Below are 23,076 nucleotides of genomic sequence, written 5' to 3'. Positions count from 1 at the left end.
ACAGTCAGCACGCTTGATTGAAAGTTTTATTGTTTAAAGATATGCATTTACATGCACATTATAAAGCAAATAATTAGGGAATATAGTCTCCGTCTCAACGAGCAAAGACTTCTTTTGACCAAGTTAGAAACAGACCTGGCACAAGTCTTCAAATTAAAATATAAAAAACTCAAAAGTGTTCAACAGGCATCTTTAACAGAGGGAACCAAAACAAGAGAGAAACTGTTCAGCTGGAGGCTTTTGAGGAGCACCGACTGCTCTGATGACCAAACAGCTCAGCTGAACATGTCTGGGGCTTTAAACATCTCTGAATGATCACTTTGGATAAAAAACAGGGTTTTATTGCCTACAGGTGCCGATTAACAACCCAATGTACACTTCAGCACCTTTTTAAGATGATTAAAGGAATATTTCTAAAAGTAACTAAAACACAAAATCGTTTTTGGTCTTGGATTTAAAGCTCTGCTCTTCAAACAGGTTGAGTCCAGAGGTGAGCTGCTATGTTTTCTTTTGTAGAAGCCAGTTTTGTACCTTAGGGCTAAACGTTCCCTGTGTAATAGATTTAATTTGACTTGAGTGTGCTAGTCTTAACTGTAGTAGCCTGAAAGCAGTCTTTGGTAGGCTAAACAAGCTAATGAGAGTGCTAGCGTTAGCACTCAGGGGGAGGCGAGTATTTAGCATGAGGATGTATGCATTTAATGAGGCAAATATAATTCCTTGTATAGTATTTTTTTAAATGTTAATCTTTTGAAAAAAATACATAACAATAAAATGTAAAAAAGAAAAAAAATGAAAACAGGTTTATCCCCCCAAAGGCACTTTGGGTCGAACAAATATAAAATCATTATTTGCATGAATCCATTGAAGGGATTCAAGGAAGAAAAAAAGCTCAACACATCGTAGTTATAATACACCAAAGGAGCTAAATTAGGAATAAAACTTTGCTTTAGATTCTTCCGAAGGGAGTATCAACATTATCACCCTGTTATCATCATACATTCACCACTGAATATTCGCTCACTGACAGACGGAGGTGCTCCAATGCACAAGAGCAGTTTCTCATTGCACCTTTAATTATAACAGAGCTGACTGAAAACATCTGCTCCAGCTGACAGATTCATCTTCCTCATTGCAATTAGTTTAGCCATTAGTCCATTAAAAGGTTCCAGCTTTAATGAACTGGTGAAAAGTTGCTAAAGTTATAATGGGAAAGGTTGGGCTTTTCTCAGAGACATCGGATTATGGAATTCCCTATAATTACTTTAACCTAACTTAATGAATTCACCAAAAGTGTAAAAAAAGGGGGGGGTTAACATAGGCCAGTTGTCAACTTCCCTAAATTTGCTATATATATATAAAAAGTAAGGAGGGTAGGTAAGTTTGGGTCGCAAACACAGTTCCCACCCTTTAACACTAAAATTGTGGACCCAACACAGGGCTTTAACAATAAAACCAACTTTCCCAAAATGGAAAATAAAAAATAAGCAAAAGACAAAAGCACAAAAAAAAACAAGAGTCACATTTTTTAACAAAAACAACAATAATATTTTGCTTATAGAAGATTAAGGAAATATAAAATTTGCTACTGTATTGACTGGTCCCTGTCAGGTACCACAATCCTTTAGCTGTGTGGTGTTTCTCTTGCCATTTTTTTAAGAAGTAGCAGAGTGAACTGGTGGCACAGCGGTGGACCACAGTGATGACAAATCCATCCCTGATTCATGCAAACCGTCCAAAGTAAAACGGATTCTTGCAGAGATCATAAAGGGAAGGGGAGGAAAAAAAAAATAGTAAAGAAAGGATCAGGCTTTAAGGTAGCAGCTCAACTTTTACTTTGAAAAGTAAAAGCAGACATTTGACCTGCTCCTAACCAGCTTTGTCAGTTCTGCGTCTGTCAATTTGAGCTTGGATTGAGAAAAGCAAATCAGAGCACAGACTTTGCAGATCATCATAAAAGCTGGGTGGGCTTTGTATCTCACCAACCTGATAACATACTTACACCTTCCCACATACATCCAACTCTACCTACTATAAACTTCGCTGCTCCACTCGACACTTCAACAGCAGAATAGAACTTCTGCTTTACACCTCGCTTTAACTTTCATGTGCTCCTGTTAACTTTTCAACTTGGACCTTCTCGGTTACTGTGTAGACTGACATTCACATAACATTTCTGCCTCGGCAGCAGATACAAAAATAAGTAGACTTCTATCTGTAGCCTTTCAAAGCTTCCAAAGATGCTTCACTAAACAGTGAAATTAGGTTATAAGGCTAACTTATTTAGCAGTAGTAACACCACTCAAACACAGGGGAAAGGTCCTTTAGATGTCTGTTTGTATACAGTGCTTCCTTGTCGGGCTTACAGAATGTGCTGCAGCGCTTTTGGTCGTCTCTTGTATTTTCTTGTCTTTCTCTGGATCTGTGTCTGCTGTGGGGCCTCTGCTCTCCTCGCTGATGTACAAAAACGTCACACTGCCCCCTTCTTTGGGTGAAGCGGGTGGAGATGTGGACAGCAGGCGGTGTGTGAAGGCTGCGCGGCTGCTCTGAGGTGGATGATGCTCCAGGCGGTCGTGCTCCACCTCAGGCATCGGTGTGATGTTGACATCATTGAAGGCGGCGGCGGCGGCGGCGGCGTTGGGATGATGAGATTGGGGGTCTATTGTGGTGGAGCAGGGTGGATGAGTTGGTCTCGAGGTTTCGGGGTCTGAGCAGCTGAGCTCTGATGAGAAGTGGCTGCAGTGCGAGTCTGCCACAGAGGGCAGGCTGCCGCTCAAAGACGGAGAATCAAACTCGGACGAGTTGGTGCTGCGCTGCTCCAGGAGCTGCGCGTCCAAGTCCCCCCTCATCTCGTTGGTTTTTGTTTCTCCTTTGCTGCTGCTGCTACTGCTGCCTCTCTTCCAGAGCTTTCCTTTGCTCCTCTTGCCCCCTGAAGTGGAGGGGAGGGAGCAGGGGCAGCAGTGGTTGTCATGCTGCGCGCAGCAGCTTGATGATGGGCATGAACATGCACCGCCGCTAGCACCTTTGAGGCCGGCAATGCTGCTGCTACAGCTGGCTTCATCCAGGCTGCTGCTGGCGCTGCAGTGCCTCACCTTCTCCTGTTTGGATTCCACGTCTGCCTGAACTTCCAGACTGTTATCTCTGCAAAATATAAACACACTGTTAAGGCTGCTATACTTGGCCCCCATTTTGTAAATGCACCTGTATATTTAAAAGCAATAAAGTAACCAAGTGACCAAACAAATCCTGAAAAAGCACTTCTTTGAGTCATAAACTCAAAGCAAAGTAATTCATGATTTAAAAAAAAAAAAAAAAAAAAAAAAAAAGGTCAAACTATCTGACCACAATGAGTCTTGTAAAAACTCTGGCAGAGATTTAAAAAACAAGGTCAGAAATGTTCAGATGGAGTCAGTGGAATGAGTAAACTCTGACTGACCTCTCCAGAGGCATGTAGGCATTGAGGATGGATCCCGCCATGGCTTTCGTGCTCGCGTTGTCACTGATTGTCCCCAGACTGACTGTGGCAGACTCTCCACTCAGACTGCAGCGCTCCTTCTGCACATCAGCCTGAACTTCCATCCTGGGGAAAAAAAAAAAAAAGAAAAAAGAAAAACAAGAGAAATGAAAACTAAAACAATATAAGCGTCTGAATGTTTGCTTTACAAAGTATGAAATAACTAAACCAATAAAATGAAGCCATTCAGGCGCTCTCTTTGAACATTTCTCAAAAAGAGGTCCGGTCCCGGTGGACTACCTGTTGTAGCAGCTTCCTGAGAGGCTGCCTGTGATGCTGGTCCCAGCGAGTGCCGTGGTGCTAGCGTTGTCGCTCATGTTGTCCCGCTGAGTGGAGCTCATTCCGCAGCGCTCCATGTGACTTCCGCTGACGCTGAGGCTCAGACCGGTCAGGCCGCCGACACTCGCTCCGTCTCCGAGGCTGGGGTTGTTGAGCCGCGTCTCAGCCACGGAGGTGGTGTCTACGGAGGAAACGGGAAAGCCAGGAGAGTCATTGGATTATTTTAGACACATTTTAGTGCTTGTTTTTTTCAAAGGGTTCAAGATGCTAGAGTGTTCAATGACAAATGAACGTGATGCATATGTACAGCTTGTAATCATGTTTAATGAATCCTGATCTCAATAATCTAAAAAAAATATCAAAAAAAAACAAAACAGAAAAATCTGATTTTTGACATTGAGCAGCCCAAGTCTGGAAGTCAGATTACAGAAAACTAAAGTGAAATAAAAGCAAGCTTATTCCGCTGAAGTTATTCCAATGAGTCAGTGCTGTGTAGACTTTAAAATTCCTCCTGTAACAACAGGGCGAGGACTCGTTGGGTGTGACTAAACATCAAATATTACACCTTGTGTTTCTGGAAAGGCCAACGTCCAGGCTGTCATTTAGTCTCATAATTATCATTGGCTTTGTTGACAGACGCAATGAGAAACCCAACGCTGTCGCCCTTAACGCCTGCTGGGAAAGAAAAACCAGCTCGACCTCGAAGGGCTTCAGTTTGACAGAGACGCATCGTCAAATCACTGACATGAGGCCAGCCGTTTAACACCATCACACACCACAAACACCATCAGCTGTTAGGCCTCTTTACGGGCTATTTATAATCTAGTATAAATACACAGAAAGGCAGGGAAAGACAAAAGAGTTCTTCTCTCAGCCTGGGAGAAGCTAAAAATATGCCTGAACACACAGAGCGCCACAAAACCAGCCGCTGGTATTTACCAAGTAATCAAGTGCTGCTGATGACGTCAGAGGGAGATTGAGACAATATAGTGACACACAACAGTGTCAACAGTAACTGTGTGACAGGAGAGGACAGGTTTGAAGTATATTTGGAAGTTTCTTCTCGAGTCCGATAACCTACTTGAGAGTAAGACTTAAAAAGGGAGTGACCAAAAGTAGAGAGAATGAAAATACAAGCAGTCACCATTTCAAGGAGACGAAGAAGCAAATTATTGAGATTTTTTGAAAAATAGGTTTCATGGTTTGTTGACCTCCTTTAAAAAGGAGAATTAATGTATAGTCGTGTTGTACTCTCCCATAAAGTACAACGTTAAACATACCATCTGTGTACTCTGTCTTTGTATTTCACCTGAGCACGGCGCTGATGCCAGCTCGAGGACGATTAGTAACTCTACATGTTGTCCTTCAGGCAGGACGATATTCTCACCTGTTGCTGCTGCCCCGCTGCCTATGTTGTCGTTTTCGTCATCAAACTCGATACGCACGCCTTTGCCGTTGACGGCAGACACCCCGCAGCCTCCGCTCCGGCACAGAGAGATCGGGACGACTCCGTAGACGTACGCCAGCATGATGGGAACGCCGATACCTGCACGACAAAATGAAGAAGAGGTGGTGAAATGTACAAAGTGGGATTTTGGGTTTGAACTGCAAAAATAGTATATTCCTTTCTAAATGGGGCAGCTCGGTCGTAATAATAATAATAATACCCCTCTCAAACCAAAATGGGATGCTTTTGAAAGAGACAGACATTTAAGGAATTAAAAAAAAAAAAACACTCACCAACAGTGACAGCTGCCACCACAGGCGACACGATCACAGACAGCGTCACACCACCAGCGATCACTAAATTCCTCTTGTGTTTCGAGATGTCCTTGCCCTCGTAGCGATTATGGATCTGAGGAGGAAATCATTATCAAGAACTCCTCTGGAACTCAAAGTCTCCCAACATTAAGCTCTCCGTTTCAAAATTTGGATCACGTCCATTTATTCGTCACTTGTCTTGTTTCGGTGCTCACCTTTCTGCCCACATAGACGGGGATTCCGATGATCATTGCGGGGATGGCGATGCCGGCTATGAGTGCGATGCCCACGGGTGCTCCCACCAGCGTGCCGAGTTGCCAGAGGATCTTCTTCTTCCTGCTCCAGGGCTTCTTCCCCCAGAAGGTGCAGCCTGATGGACTGTGAGGGTTTACGGGAGAGAAGGGGATGTGAGTGGACATGTGTATGGCTACCATGACTGAAAAACTGGGGCTGACTCATTTATACAAAGAAAAGGAATGAAGCAAAAGAAAAATGAGCTAAATCAAAAAAACAAAAAAACAATTGCATTACTTTATTTAAACCACATCACTGAGGCTCAATTTTTAGAAAAAAAAAAAGGATAGATACTGTATATTTGTATTTTTTACAGTGGGTAGTTGAGTTTTTTTTTTATCTACTGGTCATCATTTGTCTCACCTTAAATAGTGCAGGTCAGAGATTTCCTTCATGCACAGCCAGCAAAACTCGCAGCCGCAGACTGCACAGGTCATGTGATTACAGCTCCCATCGTTCATCTTGATGATATAGGCAGCACATCGTGGGCACGGCTTGATGTCATCGCCTTGTCGAGGTTGATAGAGGGAAACAAGAGAAGTATTTTACAAACAGGTATTTTTGGTGTCTATATATAGCGCAGATTGTATGTTAGGTATGTCTCTGTGTACAAGGATGAGGATACAAAAAAGAAAAAGGTGACTGGCATGCAGGTAGTCATTAGTTTGATACCTGCGGCTCCGCTCTCTTGGCTGTAGCTGAGGGAGGAGGACCTGAAACTCCTCAGCCGGAAAGTTTGGGCCCTTTGTTGGCGTGCCGAGTCGCACGTCTGGTTTGGGTGCCACAGCTGTTTGCAGTGGTAGCAGAACTCTGTCCCACAGCCCTCACGCCCACAGGTGATCTTCGGGCAGCTGGCACAGCCAAACGCAATAACAGCGTACCTGAGAAAGATAAGAAGAAAAAAAACAAAAAAACATGGTGGTGGTCAAGGTTAGCCAGTAAGACAGGAGGGATGTAGTACTTCAGCACAGCACTAGAGGTCAGCGGGGCTAAAATGACAAGTGTGGAGGTGAGGAGGAAAGTGATATCATGAGCTACGTCTGCTGAGGTTCAGTTCAGAAACCTCCTCTTTACTGCAGCATTTTACATCTTCTGGGGTTTGACAACTTGAGCAGTGTTTCCTACATAATCGCAGGAAATTAGCAAATTCAACTTCCTACAACAGTTACTACTATGGGCTTTTTTTTTTGTTTTGTTTTGTTTTTTTGCCAGGCTGGACTGGCACAATCAGTCCAGCATGACTGCATGTCACCACAGTATCCCTCATCAATCATCACAGCGGTCTGTTTGGGAGACAAAAGACAACTACATGACCAAAGTAAAGTCCAACAGCTCCTGGGTTTTAAAAACAGATTTATTACAAACGTACCTAACTGGAATTAAAACATCACTCAAAGTGCAGTCTTTGATGACCCAACACAATAACTGCCTCACTCAAATATATTTATCACCTGTCAAAGTTATACAATACGGTTTGGAACAGATCTCACTGGATTGCAGGCTCAAAATGAAACTCACGTCCTTGTGCGTCTGTAAGCTGACACAATAATAGTGATTTTATTGAAGGATGACTTTAAATACTGCGGAAGGGAGAGCAGAGCACACAGCCTATTAATAAAGTAAGTGTATGTATGAGAACCTCAGCTAAACCTTGGGATTGTTGTAGCCGAAGTGCATCTCATAGCACGGTGATCATGGGAACACTAGAAACAGAGGATAAGGGAAAACAAACACTGAGACTGACGTATGAAGAGGACAATGTGGAACAGATGTACCCTGGAAATCACTGCGTGCAGAAGGATACAGCTCCAGAAAATTATGCACACAAAAAGTCTGCAACGAGCATGAAGCCCCCTCAGACTAATGCTGTGGGTACACACCATCATGATTTGATTTAAACATGTGATTCTGTAATGAACAGCATGCTGCACACATTCCCTGAAATTGATCAAAGATGAGCGGGACCACGATCAGCTGATGTACCCGCCACTGCCATGGCTGTGAAACAGTGGTTCACTCGGTCATTCTCTTGGTAAAAAAATAATAATAATGAGATGAATAGATCCAATGGACATGCTGAAATCAGCTGATATCAGAGACGCAACAGTGACAACAGTTCTGAGAAAAGATACACTGCAGCTTTAAGACCCAGCAAAAACAGAATCCGTCACAGAGCACTCAGCCCCGTGTTCGCTGCAGAAACTGAGCGATGATAAAAAGATAAAGTTTGTTTTGTCTGAGTCACACGCAACGCACATTTATACATGATGAGCAGAACTGTTTTCACAGACAGATTTCAGTTTAGTGTTTATAAAGTAATGAGGGTTTTAAATACAGTTATTGAAATGATGCAGCCGTTTAAACTACAGTCTGTTTAAAAACAGACAGTTCAGGCTGTATTATGAATTGTACCAAAGAATATAAAGGGAAGGAAATTGAGGAATAGAGATACATGTATGACTAGTATAACATGTCAGTACATTTGAGTGATTTTCACACTGAGCTTTGTATTTTATGTGTTGTCTTGTCTGGAATCAAAGTCTGTCATAAAGTTGATCTTCAACATGGACCTGCATTTTTTGACTTTAAATTAAATCCATACTTTTTTTTTTCCAGTCGAATATTATTTCATCAAAGTGTTTAAATATGGTTGTGTTGTTTTTCCTCGTGAAGCGAGTGTATGGTCCGACCGCTGTCAGGGAATCTATCCAACAGTAGAAGAGGGATATAGTTCTGGGTTTATTTCTTTGCACGAGTAGATTTCAAAACATGAACTGGTGTTGTCCTCACATTGTTTGAATTCAGGTCAAAAGTGATAAAAAATAAGATAAGATAAAAAAAAAAGGAACAGCGGACTACAGTATGTTCACAGATACTGGGAAATGTCCACAACATTTTATGGTGCTGAGGTGTTACATGAAGAAAACAAGAACTGATGCACCTCCAGTCATTAATCTCATGGAATCATTTTATGATACTCTCGTCAATGTTTCCCAAGTGACTGACACACTTTGCAGTAAGATTAGTAGCAGTGTGTGGGCACCGTAAAGGTCCACAGCATTCAGTCTAGACAGGATCCAGACAGACTCTTCTAACACCTCAGTGAGGCAAACTCATGACATATGGTGTTCAAGTCATCGCCCGTATGGTTGGACTTGTTTTTCTACACTCATATCAAGTGATCCATTTTTTTACTGATCAATTGAGGTTTGGAAAACCCCGACGATAAGGTCAAATAGCTGTTAACATACCAGGGGTTATATAAGGTTGAAAGAATGTCAGCATTTAGCAGTGAAGCCAGAGCTTAGCTGATTAGATGATGAGAACAAGAAGAGCTGAAACACGCTCATGAAAGAGGCATTATTCTGAAAGACAGGGTCAGCAGTGTTGATGCAACAAAGCCGAAAGAGAGTGAAGTCATTACTGAACCGGGCAATCTTTCAATACGAAACTAACAATGGCGACTGAATGCAGGGTATGTGGGCGAGTAAGAGCTTCAAAACTCTTTAACCCTTTACAGTACAAGTTTTGTTTAGTTAAAAAAACAAAAACATTTTGAGCATCTGCAGATTCTTCCAGAGCGAGGCAAACGCACATCCAGTTATGATGCTGTGTTTTTGTCTGTCTACATGTCAGCTGAGGCAGAGTGACCTGGTCAGAGTCAGCTCGGGCCCCTGGGAGCAAACTGTTGAATGCCTATCAGCTCCAAACCTACAAGACCCCCAACTGCCTGCCTGCCCCCTGCCCCCCCCCCCCCCCGACACACACACCTACACTCATCAACTCCTTGTGAAAGAGGGAAACCTGAGAAATACTTTCTCCCTTCGACAATCAGCAGAGTTTCACTTTTTGTATTTTTTTTTTTTTTAAGGAATGGAGTGACTTTGTTTGACCTCATGGAGATTCATTGCTCAATACTCCAAATTATACAGCAGAGTATTAAGGGCCAATGCAGGGAGACACATTTTGCAGAGCTGAGGAGGGGGGGGGGGGGGGGGGGGGGGGGGGGTCATTCCTTGGAAAAAGCCAGAAATGATTAAGAGTTTCAGTCTTTGAGATGAAACATTCATAAATGAGCAACAACAACTCAACACTGCATTACATCTACAGGAGAGTTTTATCAGAGGAGCAGAGGGGGAATATCTTTAGTTCTTAAGAACATTGCTTCTTTCTTCTGTCATCATATATCATCACTATACGTCGGTCCTGGTGTTGTGAATTCATAACAACGCGATTCGATTCATTGTCTTTTTTTAATTTCAAAAGGATTCTGGAAGTCTTTTTCGGAATGAGAACATACTTCAGGATCGACTCCGGTCATCTGTGAGACTGGCCGACTTTCCTGCTGCTCCATTTAACATTCTAATGAGTTGAAGAGGTAACTTTAGGGACTGACTGATCCGCCAAGTCACGAGTCTATTTCAAATGTCAGATAAGAATCTCAATTTTTAAGTTAATCAAATCCCCCCCCCCCACCTTTAACGCGCACAGTGTGCTTACATGTCCCACAGTTTCGCACTGTCAACTTTTATGCTTAAGTGCTTCACAGCATATAAAACTTCAAAGTTCATGCTTGTGAGTTTAATTATCATAAACAAATTGGCTTGAGGGTAAATGTGTTCACACAGTTGACCTGCGTTGCTACAAGTGTTGCTGCAGCTCTTTCACTCTTCATGAACCTTGGTAGTTGGTGAAGTTTGGCCAGAAAATCCAACTCAGCTTCTTTAACATTCACACGTTCAGGTAGATTTTCGGGTACAAAACGGCTTCTATTATCCTTACTGACTTACCCCCTTTTTACTGCTCAACATGCTGGCGTTACGTGATATTTGTCTTGAGCGACGACCGTCATGGAAAGCGAATGACAGGTAACAATAGACATCGTCATCGCTGGATGCCTAGATCTATTTATTTTGGCTGAGTCATGTGGAGGACAGAACAAACAGGTCTATTACTGTTGGGAGTTATTTATAATTCAGCCATTAATGTAGAAGCTGAGGTGAGCATCTTCAAAGGGCCCGATGATCACAGCCTAGAAGTTTCCTCAGCGTGGCAGCTTTCCAGCTTATTTTTGGACCCAGGCTTTTTTTTTTTTTTGGAATCAGATCAACAAAACATCCCTGGTGGATTCTCAGGTGACCAAAAATAGAGATGAAATAAAATCATTAAATATAAGTTGATTTGGAAAGTTCTGGTTGAATTAAAAGCTGCACAACAAATCTAACCAGTATTAACCTTCCTTCAGCCTGCAAGTGATATTTCATATTAAAAGTTGTAGTCACTGTGTATTTTATAATTGAATCTCTCAGTTCTCTTGTACTTACCCACAGTCTGGGGCCGGACACCAGCGGCAGTCAGGCTCAGCTACCAGCCACCTCCTGAGCATGAACTCCTCGTACTTCTCCATGAGGGCTCGGTCCCCCAGGATCATGCAGATGTCGTGGGGATTGAAGCGCTCCGAGCACTCGGGGCAGCAGATGTTGACGCGGGACTCAGAGATTTCGATGCGAAGGTACTGCCGCAGACAGTCCGCACAGGAGCGGTGGTGGCAGGTCATGATGTCAGGGAAGCGGTCGCGTGCGTGGCGCAGGAGGCACAGTGGGCACTCCATCAGCTCCGATGAAGAACCCGACACCGATGAAGTCGACGCCGCGGCTAGTGAAGAGTTGGCTGAGGTTTTATCCTGGAGAGCCTCGGGCTGGATGATTTCAGCGCTGACAACGCCGTCCACTCCAGCTCCAACCTGCAGAGGCCTGGACTTGCGCTTGGGATCGCGGTCATGACGGCGGCGGCGGCCAAAAAGCGAGTGCAAGGACAGACGACGCTTCTTCTGGGTCTTCTTGACAGACGGGAGGCTGACAGAGGAGGCAGCAGAGTGAAGGTCTCGCTCTGAGCCTGTGCTGCCATATTGCTGCTGGTGCAGGCTGCTCATTGCACTGGAAAGGGGCGCCGCTGGTACTACAACCAGAAATCAGCACATCAGGAGAGACAACCTGGTAAGGGATGAGGATGGAGGATGGTAACTGGGGTTAAAGGGACAGGATGATCAGGGGAGGGGGTCTGACTTGTGTTAGCTAGGACATAGCGATTTGCAGAAATTACAGGAGGTCTGGAAGTTTTGCTGTGTTGTCTGTAACCTGTTGGAATCACAGTGATGAGATGTAGATGTTCAGAAGCGGGACACCAACCTGAAAAAGAGAGAACACAACACGGAGAATTAGATGCAGAGCTGAATGCTTTAACTTGAAATGATCTTCAGAGAAGACAGAAGCACATGCAGTGGCGTTCCTCAGAGTCCGTTCAAAAACATCAGCTGCATTCAAAACACTAAAACTCTGTCAAATTCTATTAAAATGAGGCCTTTCTCTGGTTGTTTGGCTTTAAGGAAAGACCATCCCTGCGATAAATCAAACGTTTTCTGGCTGGTTACAGCCATTTTTTTTGAGGCGTTTCTTCGGTGTACGTGTGTTTGTGCATGTGAAGCTGCTCATCTAAAATGACTGCAGGCTTCTTCTTTTTTCCCCCCCCCGGAGTGTGCATTAATCATCCAAAAGGCACAACAAGACAGAATCCCCCGTTTTCCCAGCGTGGAGCTCAGATGTTGCCACAGCTGTGTCAGTGAGTCTCTAGAGCAGCCACACCTTGCCTCAAACTGAAGAGAAGATCATTTATTGTTCACTTGTAGAGGATGTAAAGTGAAGCTAGTGACTCTTCTGATTTCTGTCCTGCTGACACATCAGCACAAAACACTGATGGTTTATCTCTGCCTCAGATATTCTGCTTAATTCTTCCCAGTTTGTGGGTGTGGTGCTGACAGATCCCCAAACAGCTGATGTTTTGAATATTTCTCTCTGGGTTGGACTGGTTCCCTTTGAGAAAAACTAAAAAGAAAAGAAAAAATAAATAAGGGATGATCACCAACTATTTGGATTTCATACAACCTCAAAGTTCAACGTTTGCTGCTTAAAAATCCATCTTTGAAACAGGACCACCCGGCCTGAAAACTGCATTAAGTATGAGCAATGGAGCGAATCAAAACGCGCTTTAACTGGTCAGAGACCAAGCTGGCAATGTGAGCGAGTCAAACATGCCCTCGCACAGAGTTCAGAGCAGCTTGACCCGTCGGTTTTCTTCTTTGCAGACTAAAACCAAAAATCTTTAGAAAAATCTGAGCTGAAAGAGCCGCATCAGGTTTTAATATGATTGTATAACCATGTGATGTGTTATGACCACGTCATATTTATCCCACTCATCTGTTCATATAGACATCAGGCCCACAGCACTGATACTGTCTGTTTTTACTGTTCCTTTTTTGTTTTTAATTGTGTATCTATCTACTCCATTTTTATGCAATCAAACACTTCCATCATGGGGTCACATGACACACACTAACCTCTATCAGTAGATTTCAACACAAAGTTGGTTGTGTCCATCTTACGGTAAAGTCTTGCTACGTTTTAAACCAGAGTAATGTCGCCCTGGACTTGAAAAGCTTATCAGGGTCTTAAAACTCTGCAACTCCATCCAAGCAACATGTTATTATACAGATAATGACACATTAACTTCACTGAGCTCAAAAGCCAGATTGAGAAATCCAACATTCAAAATCCTAGAGCATCCAAAGTTGTCAAACAAAAGAATGTTCTTGCTTTACTTTTTGTGTGCTAAGCTTTTGTTTGTGTTTGTGCAAGTGTGTGTGTGTGTGTGTGTGTTTGTCATTAGGGACTCATTTCAGGAAAATTCCAGTGGGAGCCAAACGGTGACTAATTAACAAGCCCACTGTAAATCTCAATTGGGACAGCAATCCTTGTAGAAGTGCAAATGTTCACTCTCGTAACCTAGAAACCTCACTCTGACTGGCTGCGGCTTTTCCTCCCTTCACCATGACATACACGCAGCAGTTAACTTTTTACTGCGGCTGCTTCGGCGCTGAGATGAGAAATGTGAAGAAGTCTTTTAAGCGGCCGAGTCAGGAGACAGATTGGTTCATTGTTTGTCGAGGCCGTTTGTTCTTCCTCGACCTCATCAAGCCAAGTTGTATCTGCATTAAGAGAGAGGCGGTGATTTGATCACGAGTCAACAACTCTTAAAATATAGTTTCAAATGAACCCCGAATACAAACTTACCAAAGTCATAATGAAATAGGATTTATGTACCGTGTAACAACCTGTGCCATGTAGACTAAAGCTGCTAAACACAATGCATTCTGGGTCAAATAACTTGGATGATTTTCAAAACTGAGTAACCAAAATACAAAAAAAAAAAAGTAGCCCAGTTTCTCAACTACAAATACAATGCTTTTGTTTTTCGTTGAGCAGCAGCTTCCTGCAGAGAAATGGAAGACGGACAGCAGAACACAAACGCTGACGGCTAAACGCTCCACAATATTTGGTCAGTTCTTTCCCTCGACTGGCTCCTTTCCTTCTCACACCTTCATCTCCTCTCAATAAAAAGGGCCGTAACACACAGGCAGTGTAAACATTTAGTGCTTTTACTTTTTATGGTCACACTCTTTGAGTGTTGCCACGCCGTGACATCAATAACAAATCAGTTTGGACCTGGACACAGAGAAAAGGATCCACTCGATACTCGTTAACAACATGACACAAGACAAACGTCAGCAGCCATATTTTGCTGACTAACGTCTTTAAGTTACTTTAAAAATAACAAATAAGGATATGAAGGTTTGCTAATATCTAAATCAATGTAAAAATGTGGAAACCTCAACTCTGCATTGAATGAAGAGGTTCTACCCCTCCACCTCTTTTCTTATTTCATTGTTTTGTTTGTTTGTTTCTGTTTATTTGTTTCTAAAGATGTTGCTGCTTTTTTTAGGGGTAGTTTATTTTTCCAAACTCTATGAACTCAAAATGTTACATTGAAATGGAATAAAATGTTGAGAATATGAATGAAGCAAATCTTAATTAAATAAAGCATAAAAAGATCTTTACGTTACTTTGATGTACGGTTAATCTGTGCAGAACTGTGAACTAAAAATAAATAAAGATTTAAAATCTAAACCATAATTGCATCTCGTCAAGCCAATCACACTGCAGCAAAGTTGTAAAGAGTAATGAGGTGTAATTACACGTCCTGACAGTTTAAGAGTTGCAATTAAAACCCAAAACTGTCGATGCGAACGAGCAAAGCAGAGAGCACCGGTGGGTTACACAGCTCGCCACTTCAGTTTGTCAGCGTTACTTCCTTTAGGAACGTCACGGCAACGGTGCAACTGACTCGAAGCCTTGGCTAAAACCGCGGGCCAATCAGATTTGTTTCTGAAATCAGACCATCGCTGTACCGATGATCAGTTTTGTGAGGCTGGACGTCAACAGACTGCTAACAACGGCGTACTCAGGTTACGTCCGTGTGACGAAGAGACGTGTGATCCCGCGTGGCGAACAGTCAAAACGATTATGTTACAGTGCGTATCTCCTCCGTCACATCCAGCTCATTCAGCGAGGAGCAGTGTGGGGAAACTGATCTGTTGCTCTGATGTCACGCTCGATGAGATGTTTTAGTTCTGTGTTGCTTTGGGAGTTGACTTTAACTCCATCTGACGGAGATGGAGAGAAAGCACGTCAATCCATCTCCAACTACAGCCGGGAGAGAAGATGCTTTTCGCATGGTTTGTCTCTAAACTTAATCTGGATGCGGAACAAAAAAGAAAAAGATATGAGCAATGAGCGGGCAAGGCCAACGACGACCTGTGCTGAATTTGAAGACACAGAACAACCCTGTAGTCTGTAAAGGCATGAAACGGCATCTTTATACTCGCTAGTTTTGAAAAGTCAATGTAATCAAGTGGAGAGGTCTTTTAATAGTAACTACTGGAAACTTTCAACAGGATGTTTCCAGAGTCATCATCCCCGAGTATCCTCAATCCAAAATTAGGCCAAAGACCTTGAAGGCAACTTCCATTGTGAGGCTTTTCGGGGGCTGCTGGTTAAAGTGATGTCCTTACACTATAATTCCACATCATAACAAAGCTTGATGATGTATGAGGTCAACTAGCAAAGTCACATGAGCAAGAGGAAACTTTAACAAGAGAGAGAGAGAGAGAGAGAGAGAGAGAGGAGCAATTTCAGGCTACCCGCAAGTGAATGTGAAATTACACTCCCCGGGCGTCATTAAACTGAAAAAGCCTGCCACGGCACTGTACTCGGAGTGAGTGGGACTTTCCGGTGACAGCAGTCGTGTGTGTGTGTGTGTATATGTGTGTGAATATACATCTATGCATCCAAGTTCTGTAGCTCGAGGGCAATCATATGCAACTCTCAGCTCTCACACACTGGGATGGTGTCCCAGTTCCCAAGACAACCCGGGGGCAGGAAGCTTTCTGCGGCAGAATAAATGGTTTCAACCGTCCCTCGACTCTTAAAAAGGATTCACTGCGTTTGCATCATCCGATTCTGTGTTGAGATTACCTCAACTGTTGTATGATCTCAAGCTGATGTTCTTTTCTATTCGTGAGACAGGTCAGTGCAATGTTGCTGAGTTTTTTTATTTTTTGGGGGGGAGGGGGGGAGACACATGGTCATTCATGTGCCAAGATGGAGGGGAAAAATATCGTAACAGAATGTGTCACTCGGGGCTGTAGTGGTAACGGTTTTAACAAGTAAGGCCCTGCAAACCACCGAGCAATAACATGTTGGCTCTTGAACAGCAATAAACAAAAAAAAACTGGTTTTCCACAGGCTGTAATTTCACAAAGAGACAATTAGGTGCAGAACCAAACGGCCATGGAACATTTATATTACCGGTCTGCGAGTACACGCTGGCTCATCAGAAGCTGCTGCATTGAAGCGTCTTTGTATTTTTAGGGACTTTTAATAAGCTATAAAGAGAATATGGCAATCTCCCAAGGAACATCCGTCCTGAATTTTCATATTAACATTGCTCCACTGTGATTCTTCTTTTTCCAAAGTAAACAAGTTTTTGCAGCACAAAAATAAAAAGCAGGAAACGCTGAACACGCCCCCACTGAAAAAAAATTGGGTTTTTTTTCTTGCTGGAACTTTTCCACAGAAAAGACATGACTTTGCATGCATCATCTCAAACCTGCGAGTGGTTAAAAAAGAAAAAGAAAAAAAAGGGCACAACAGTGAGATAGGACATCATCCAGAGTATATTCAGAACTGTCTGATTTATTCAAGAGTCCAAGAAAAACTGAGAAATTAAAGGAGAAATATATATAGAAATAAATAAATAAATAAATATATTGAAATAAAAAGCACCAAAAATGTTCCTTTTTTTAAACAGTGTTGGATGTAACTTTTTTTTTTTTAAGATGTAAAAGTGTGTTCACTGACTCCTGATAACAGATTCTTTATATTTAAACGATAGTCTAGTTAAAGGCCCAGTTTGTAGATTTCACCACCAGGGGGCTCTAAATCGATACAATAACAAAAGATGGCATCGAGGCTGACGGGGAATCATGGGAGTTCTCTGTGTTACTCACTTCTTTCTTTATTTAAGGTGCTCAACAGACAGAACAAACTAAAGTTAACTCCCCTCTTTCATTCTTAGTTTAACACAGTTGGAATTCGGGTATCAAAAGTCCGTAATGTGTACAGAGGGCATCGCAGTTTCGTTTGTCAACGCTCAGATGACCAGATGTGGGTAGGCCTATAGAGGATGTGAGCTTCCTGAGTTCTTTGTAACCTATGCCTTCCTTCAAAGAAATCCCACATGCAGTAATCGGCTCCCAACGCTGGATACGAACGTTTCAAAGTGTTCTTCTGCAAAGTGCTCAACACGTACACTAATTTCCGGAGACATTCCTGCCAGAGGACAGACTTCCTGATCATGACAATGCATTCAACTAGTACAGCTTGAGACAGAAGCACAGCTCAGAGACTGGATTACAAACTCTAAAGACAAGCTGCTTTTTTTCCTTTTCTTTACACAACACGTTTACCTCCCACATTAAGAGGAAATATATTGTTCTGTTTAAAACATTCACTGCCGTTTACAGATGACATTAAAGTCATTGTTAGACTGTCATCATTCACCAGGTGTAGGTCAGCAACTGTCTGTTAGCTAACTGTGATTTTATCAATCTTTAGCCTGATACCTGCTAGTCAAAGAATGATGTCAGACGTTCAGTTCATGTGAACAGCAGGTTCTGGAGGAACTATTCACAGTTCAATATCGAGCCAACAAGGCTGGGGGACCTTTGAACTGTACCTGTACTATGTGCTTAGTTAAAGGCTTTGTTTAAACTGACAAAGTTAAACTCACCACGCAATGACTCAACCAACCATTTTTTCCAGAGAGCAAGTCAAAAAAATTTTTTTGTATTGTTTTGTTTGCTTTTCATGCATTTATCAACATACAAGAGGCCACAGTAGGCGTGACCCCATTCGCATGCTTCATGGAGCAAAGTCTTTGCAGCCCAACGGTTCATGAAGAGGAGCAAAATGAAGAAGAGCCACGTCAGGCTTCGTCTGGTCCCAATAACGACTTTACAATCATTTTATAAACATTTTTTTTTACATCTCTGACGTGTATGAAAAGTGTTGTAGGGCTGGGAAATTAAGTCTGGATTATCACAAAAGGTTTAAAAAATAAAAAGTCCCCGAGCATGTACGCTGCGCCTTCTTGATGGAGGGTAGAACAGAAACGTTTTCACAACATTTTTGATGCCGTCAGAAAAAGCTACGTCTAGACATAAGCTACAAAGAGCAGTTTCTTGATTTAATATCTATTCAGGAGGGACATGTTGCAAACCAGTATTTGCATAAAACATGAAGAACAGCAGCTGAACATAAAACCCTTTCACACATTTCTCCTGAAAAGCTCCAGAGATTATCCGGAGGGGTTGTATGTGTGAATACATCAGCCGAGATTTTTCACTCAGATTTTACCCGGAGTTTCTCCTTCCAGACCTCCTGGCTGACAGGGATAGTGTCCAGATGTGAGGTCTATACATGAGCAGCTAGGTGGGGAGAACCTCTGGAACAGTCCTCCAGTAATTATCCCGAGTGCATATGAGAAAACGCCAACAGTGAGATGCAGTGAAGACGACGTGCACCCGTGGAGGTCTCAGCATCAGGGACTGACTTTAAGACCCTTTGAAAAGAGTCCTGTGGAGAAAAACAAACATTCACACTGACTAAGCAAAACAAACCGTGTGTGTCCTCGGGGTCAAATAAAAGTGACCGTTGCATTAACGTCACAAAGCCCACTCTCTACAATTTTTCAAATCCAAACCGTTAACATGCTGGCATCCTTCTTCTTTACTCTCTCATAAAGACTTTTTTTTAAGTCGGCTAAAGAGACAAACTGTGAAACGGTTCACTTTAATATCACTGCGATCGTTTTCCTCAGACGTCATTCTCAGGGTGGGAAGCTCAATACTCTCCTGAAAAAACTATCAATCAATGGAGATCCCCCCCAACTGGTGAGTAAGTACTTTCTTTTTGCCTTAAAAAAGGTACAAAAAATAATATCTAACTGCTGCAAACCAACCGATCTGAGCTCCTGCATGAATTGGTGGAAAATGCATGATCAGACTCAAATGCTGTTTTTACAGTCAGGAGAAATATACAGGACAACAGATGGTATTTTAGTAGTCACACACCACTGGTTGAAACCAATCCTGGGTTAAATTCATTTACAAATAGAGCCAGCATGGGTTGAATCATGTCAATCTGCTCTTTCAGCCAACAACAATTATTCCCCGAGCAATCACTGCAAAACACGACGCGTCAGCCTTTTCACCCCAAACAGCCAAGCAGCAGCAGCAGATGGGTGATGTGATGGAGGAGACAGCTCCGCTCAAGTCTGTGTGACCATGAAGGACGTCATCGACAGAGCTACTCACACTTCACCTGCAGGGCTCCGATTCACTGTCCGTACGAAACCAAATATTTACCGTTTGATATCTGAGGAAATCCTTTCTGACCTTGTCATGAGGGAACCGACTGTTGAACAAGCCAAGAGCTGCCCAGCTTCTCACCTGGACTCCTAAATAACAGAGTTTCCATGTAAAACCCAACTTTACTTTGCAGAACTATCTAGTATTCATTCACGTCTGATTCACGGGCCGTGAATAATTCTACAATTTTGCAAAACACAACGGTTTGCACAGAGTTCCTTTTAATCTGTAGTGCCAGGGCAGGATGATCTACATAAACACAAGACGACAAACAAAGCAAAACTAACAAGTCAACGGAACAAGGTCAATGAATGACAACACAACAGTAAACATCACTTAAAGCAACATGAGACTACATTACACCCAGATCAGATTATTCAAAGGTTTAAAACTGTGATCTCATCCTCCAAATGATGCTTCATGATTTCGACCATTTTAAACAGGCTGGGATAGTACTTTATTCTTGTTGTCAACTTCTGACTAAATAAGCAACGGCTGACTGGAACCTAAATTGTCGACCCTTTCAGGCCAACATTCGGTTGTAGACGTCTTTTGTTGTTTGTCACGTGTACTCAAAACGTTTGCATGCCAGATCGAGCTAAAAGAAAAGTAAAGATAAAGTCGATGCTTATAAGAAAAAGAGACAGTGTTGTAAAATGAAAATGTTTCCTTGAATCCACCCACTGCTCCGAGGTCAGCGGGCTGTAGCCTGACTTTGACTCATCACTGGATTGTAAAAATGTAGCTAAAACAAAGATTTAATTTGCTGTATATGTAAAGAACTTGTAAAAATAACTTCATCTCCTCACATGTTGTTGGCTTTTTTATTTCCGGATCACAAAAGAAGACAATTTTTAAACATTTGACTATACTTTCTCGCCCCCTCAATCTATCACACAGCAGTTTCAAACCCACAAAGTAGCTGCTAAATGTAGGTCATCGTAACTTAAACCAGTTCAGACTGGATAATCTTTGGCCTATTTTTTTCCCCTTACAAATTAAAGGTGTGGCGCACGCCCTGTTTGTAAATATGTGATGAGAAAAAAAAATTACATTGAGTTTTGCTCATGATTTATGTGGTTTACAAAACAAATACCACTCGACGGTTTCAGTGTGACGAGTCTTTAAAGAACATATAAAATACATCACTTGGACTGGCAGTGAGAAATTCCAGTGACAGGTCCCTTTCCCCCTGAGAGTAATACAGAATTTTTGATTCTTAGTCATAAAAAGTTTGAGAGAAGGTAAGTTCAAAAATCCCTTTTAGTTTCTTGACATATTCCCATGTCAAGAAACTAAAAGGGATTTAGACAGTGTTCATATAACATAAACACTGTCTTGTATTTTGTCTGGATTTAAGACAAACAGAAAATCAATACTGACAAGCAAAAGGCTCCAGATTAATTTAACATGCATGCTGTAAAAGTCCCACAGTGAATGAGGAAATACTGCACACAACAGGCGACGTGTTATCTATTCAGGAAACCACCACTGATTGAGCTATGAAGAGAATAAACACTGAAGAAAGCTTTTCCATTCACTGACTGAAGCAGATCTGTTTGGTAATCACAAATAGATCTACAACGACTTACAATGTAAACACGTGAAGTACAAATTAATAAAGGCATAAAAGGAAGTAAAGTCCATAATTATAATATTAAATGCAGAGTGTGGGATAAATGACTGTTATCAATAATAAATTGAATAGATGATTATACTAACAAGGTGAGGCTTTATTATCAAGCCTCAAAAAACGAAACAAACCTGAAATAATACTCAATCATTCTAATGTTTTCTGACTTAATTTAACAATTTTAAATGGTTAACATTTGCTGCTTCAGCCAAAAAAACTAAAGTGTGAACTTATCTTTCAAGACATGAAGCGTAAATGAAAAAAACAATTTACAGGTAATTAAATGATACGAATTTAAAACATACCGAAGTTTAAAACGTTTTTAATCACAAGTGGATGTTTTAAGAGTCTGGGCTACATTAAAAAACAGCACAGGAATATGAGAAGTGCATAATAAATTTCCACAGACTAAAATATAAGAGACTAAAAAATATGTGTTTACACTTTCCACCAGGCTAGCTACTAGCATCAGATTGAGCTAGCAGGAAGCTAACTTTAATCACAGAAAGAGTTGACAGAGACTGGTCATTGGACTTTTAAATCTTCAACGGGGGGGATTGACACAGACAGAAGCCATAACAGCTATAAAAAATGATATCTTAATGTAGGCAGGCAGTTTTATGCAGTTTTAGGAGAGAAATGTAGAAGCTAACGAAGCTAAGTTAGCTTTTCTTCAGGCTCGAAGAGGAGGAAGTTCAGATCTGTATAAACAGTAAACCTTTATGTTTCATTCTTATTCACACTCACCTTTTTTAAAAGTCTCTCTGGTCCTTGTTACCTCACTACAGAAACATATATCTCCGTCTCCATGTCTCAGCAGGTCGTAGTTGATGAAAACTTCATAGGACGGCTTCGCTTCATTTCCTCGACTGAGACTGAACTAAAGTCATTAAGCTCGAGACCAAAACACGTCGACTTCCGTCTGAAGTGGTCGCCCTTCAAAATAAAACACATACGTCCGGTTGTGGTTTAAAACAGTTTCAAAACATAATATTAGGACATTGTAAACAAAAAATACCACTTTAACTGTAAAACCTGTTTTAAATGTTATATAAGTAAAATAAGACTTATTGAAGCAAAAGAAAAAAAGAAAATAAATGTGATATCACAGTAGGGCAGGATTGCAACAACATGCTGATTCCACCATTTTAGGCTATGTATGTATGAAATCGCTCATCTCTCTAATTTTTTTGGCTATTTGTTTGAAAACTGTTTTAAAGGTTAGCTATAAGAAATCATGATAATGATTCATTGGTTTATGATTTATTTTTATTTTATTTTGTAAAGCTTTATTGTCTCTTGTCTTTATTTTTTAAATTAAATAAACGATTTATCACCCCAAAATGGCAGAAATATATTGTATCGTTTTGATTTTAATATTACCTCATGTAAAATGATTTGTCTGTTTATGTGCTCTTATCTGTTTTTATCTTTGTCGGAACTTTTTTCCTTACAGCAGCTGATAACTTTACAAGTGTTATCTTCCAGCTAGTGTACATTAAGAAGAAGTAATACTACCACCCTGTGGCTGCCGGAGAGGAGTTTTGGCAGACATCCAGATACATCAAGTTTCTTCGTTAGAGACAATTCAGATAGGCCTGCATGACACCTGGGGGCATAGCATCAAATATGTGTCAGTACAAAAACACTGAGCCCCTCTGCTCATTCACAGCTATCTTTGTAGGCTAACATCTCATTGTGACTCTAATATACAGC

At 41.7% G+C, this 23,076-nt stretch overlaps 1 protein-coding gene across 3 annotated transcripts; it reads right to left on the bottom strand.

The window, feature by feature from the left end:
* Window positions 1-12: 12 nt before the first annotated feature.
* Window positions 13-22,295, bottom strand: LOC306839016 (E3 ubiquitin-protein ligase RNF19A-like). 3 transcript variants are annotated; one of them, XM_079367480.1, is made up of 11 exons: window positions 22,108-22,295; window positions 11,948-12,033; window positions 11,170-11,838; window positions 6,518-6,726; window positions 6,209-6,353; window positions 5,767-5,929; window positions 5,531-5,645; window positions 5,178-5,336; window positions 3,752-3,971; window positions 3,434-3,577; window positions 13-3,138 (listed from the first exon to the last, which is right to left on the bottom strand). In XM_079367480.1, the coding sequence occupies exons 3-11, from the start codon at window positions 11,775-11,777 to the stop codon at window positions 2,322-2,324; spliced, it is 2,580 nt and encodes an 859-aa protein (XP_079223606.1). In that variant the 5' UTR covers window positions 11,778-11,838; window positions 11,948-12,033; window positions 22,108-22,295; the 3' UTR covers window positions 13-2,321. The 3 variants fall into 3 exon arrangements, with proteins under 3 accessions (XP_079223606.1, XP_079223605.1, XP_079223607.1); XM_079367479.1 differs by having other exon boundaries at window positions 11,170-12,033; XM_079367481.1 differs by lacking the exon at window positions 11,948-12,033.
* Window positions 22,296-23,076: the final 781 nt, after the last annotated feature.

Source organism: Symphodus melops (assembly GCF_947650265.1).
Source record: "Symphodus melops genome assembly, chromosome: 18".
In the NCBI taxonomy this organism is placed as follows: Eukaryota; Metazoa; Chordata; class Actinopteri; order Labriformes; family Labridae; genus Symphodus; species Symphodus melops.
This window is presented reverse-complemented; position numbering and strand designations above follow the sequence as displayed.